At 39.6% G+C, this 2,461-nt stretch overlaps 1 protein-coding gene across 1 annotated transcript; it reads right to left on the bottom strand.

Moving 5' to 3' along the window:
- Positions 1-626: 626 nt before the first annotated feature.
- Positions 627-968, bottom strand: LOC121865322 (glycine-rich RNA-binding protein blt801-like). The gene has a single exon (XM_042364662.1). The coding sequence runs from the start codon at positions 966-968 to the stop codon at positions 627-629; it is 342 nt and encodes a 113-aa protein (XP_042220596.1).
- Positions 969-2,461: the final 1,493 nt, after the last annotated feature.

The following is a 2,461-nucleotide window of genomic DNA, read 5'->3' as shown; positions in this document are numbered from 1 at the left end:
CATCTAATCTCTTATCCTGGATAGAATTTGAGAAGTATGATCCCGCTACATTTACTGATACTATTTAAATATTCCACTGATATTCAGAAAACCCTGATCTCATAGTTAGTGGAAGTAATAACTGTACTGTATTAGCAAGTAAGTTATGGGAATTTCTACATCAAGTTTTAACATAAGAATAAGTAAGCGTCTTTTAATAATGTATCATTTTAACATTTATGTGAAAAGGGTAAATTTTAAACTGAGTAATTGAAAAAAAATCTTTGTCGGCATCTTTTTATTCATGTAGAGATAAAATGAAGATGTTTATAGTATATCATAAAATAACTTAAGTTGCACATCACAAAAAACAAACAACTACATTTCTTTTACACCTAACTGTAGAAATTGTTAATACAGTAGAGCTATGTGTTTATTATTATAATTCACATGTGTACATTACACTTTATTTACTCTTATACCACACTTGGTAAGTGATGTCAGGAGAGCGAAGTTGGGGTAAATCAAAGTTATTTTCACAGTCGTTTAAGTTTTATTATTACAACACAAGAATCACAAGACACAAACTGACGAAGAAGAGTTCAGGAAACTTAGTATTGGTGTATCTCATTTCTTTATGTTTACATTTATTTTCCATAACCTACACTCCCACCGTCATAGCCGCCGCCACTAGAACCGCCATAACCGCCACCGCTGGAGCCGCCATACCCACCACCACCACCGCTGGATCCGCCATACCCACCAACGCCGCCGCTGGAGCCGCAATACCTACCACCGCCGCCGCTGGAGCCGCCATACCCACCACCGCCGCCGCTGTAGCTGCCATACCCGCCACCGCCGCCGCTGGGCGCCACCAACGCCGCCGCTGGAGCCGCAATACCTACCACCGCCGCCGCTGGAGCCGCCATACCCACCACCGCCGCCGCTGTAGCTGCCATACCCGCCACCGCCGCCGCTGGAGCCGTCATGTCTGCCTCCGCTACCACCTCCATGGCCACCACCACCGCCACCACCATACCCGCCGCCATCACCTTCGCCACCGCCGCCACCACCATGCCCTTCTGGCTTGGCAGGGCAGGTCACAGCCAGGAGCCCCACCACCATGGTCACAAACAACTGCGTCTGAAATTGTCAGAGATAAACTATTTGTATTAAGGTTATTATTATCAGTTAATATAATGGTACTATAAATAAGTTCTTTTACCACAGAGATGTTAGGTCAGTTACTTTCTGTAAATCAACGAGAAAAGGTTTGCTTCACTGAAACTTCACTAACAATGACAGAGAAGAGTATTATTTATTTGAGTGCAAAAAACACGATATGTGTAACATTTGTCTGATATAAAGTTTTCTTTTGCACATAATTTACTACGGTGAAGCTGGAAACCATTAGTTCAAAATATAATTTTCAAATCTGTCTTGAACTTGTGCCTATACCTTCACCTATACCAGCAACTCCTTTACTCGTCTTGCTGATGAGCTGAACTGTTATTAATAAGATAAGTGAAGAATGCACTTATAGAAGACGATGATAAATTACTTAATTCATAATAAGTCTTACCATACCGATGTTGGGAGGATCAAGTTCAGTTGTTGACTGTATGTAGAGAAGTCTAGGTGAGTGCTTTTATACCTCCCTCAGGTGATGGCTGACTGCATGACTGTTTCCTCATTAGTCAGTTAAGCTCCACTAACCAATTGAGTAACACAAACTTCATATTTGAAAAGATTAAATTTGTTAACTTCTGCTATATAACAGGCGGCACCTCATGGAGCTTTGTCACTTATGAAAATCTTTGAGTGTTGTGAAAAAGCTGCAGAAATTATCCCATTTGTGAGCCTTCATTGCCAGCCCCTTGGAGAACGACCTTCACGTTGTGTCTGGGGATCATAAGGGTAGAGCATTTGAAGGTAATATTTATAGTCCTTAAATCCATTTTTAGCTTTGAAAATTCCTTAGAAAAATAAAGGTTATCTTATTTGCCTTAAACACACAAACCCCACTGCTATTCTGTTCCCCTGACATTATTAACGGAGCGGATAACAGTAATCCTGTAAATCATAAATGATCATACAAGCATGAAATTTCATATAAACATTAAAAATGGGTTACTTATCAAATCTATCCGATTGAACATTAAAAATTCCAAGATGTAGCCATTTTCCAAGATGGCCGCCAAATTTGCCAAACTGAAAACAATTTGTACATATATTGGCCTATTATTGGGCAATCTGTGCACATAAGGTGTCTTTTCTTATGTTTTAAAGCATGCTGGAACAGATTATGATTGTTTTGGAACACTCAGATATGTCTTGTATGCATAAAGTAGCGGTTCAACACATATTTTTACCTCTTTTCATAAAATGTGTAAGCAATTCTCAGTTAAACAATGAGAAACATGTTTATCTTTTGCTCATATCCTTGTGAGATATTGCTATAAGAATTCTTTCATATTTACAG

This window comes from Homarus americanus, unplaced genomic scaffold (assembly GCF_018991925.1).
Source record: "Homarus americanus isolate GMGI-L3 unplaced genomic scaffold, GMGI_Hamer_2.0 scaffold58651, whole genome shotgun sequence".
NCBI lineage: Eukaryota > Metazoa > Arthropoda > Malacostraca > Decapoda > Nephropidae > Homarus > Homarus americanus.
The sequence above is the reverse complement of the archived record's forward strand: the minus strand, read 5'-3'. Positions and strand labels throughout refer to the sequence as shown.

What these genes read in the sequence shown, in the direction of transcription:
- LOC121865322 (XM_042364662.1), bottom strand. Translation starts at nt 968, where the DNA reads ATGACGGCTCCAGCGGCGGCGGTGGCGGGTATGGCAGCTACAGCGGCG.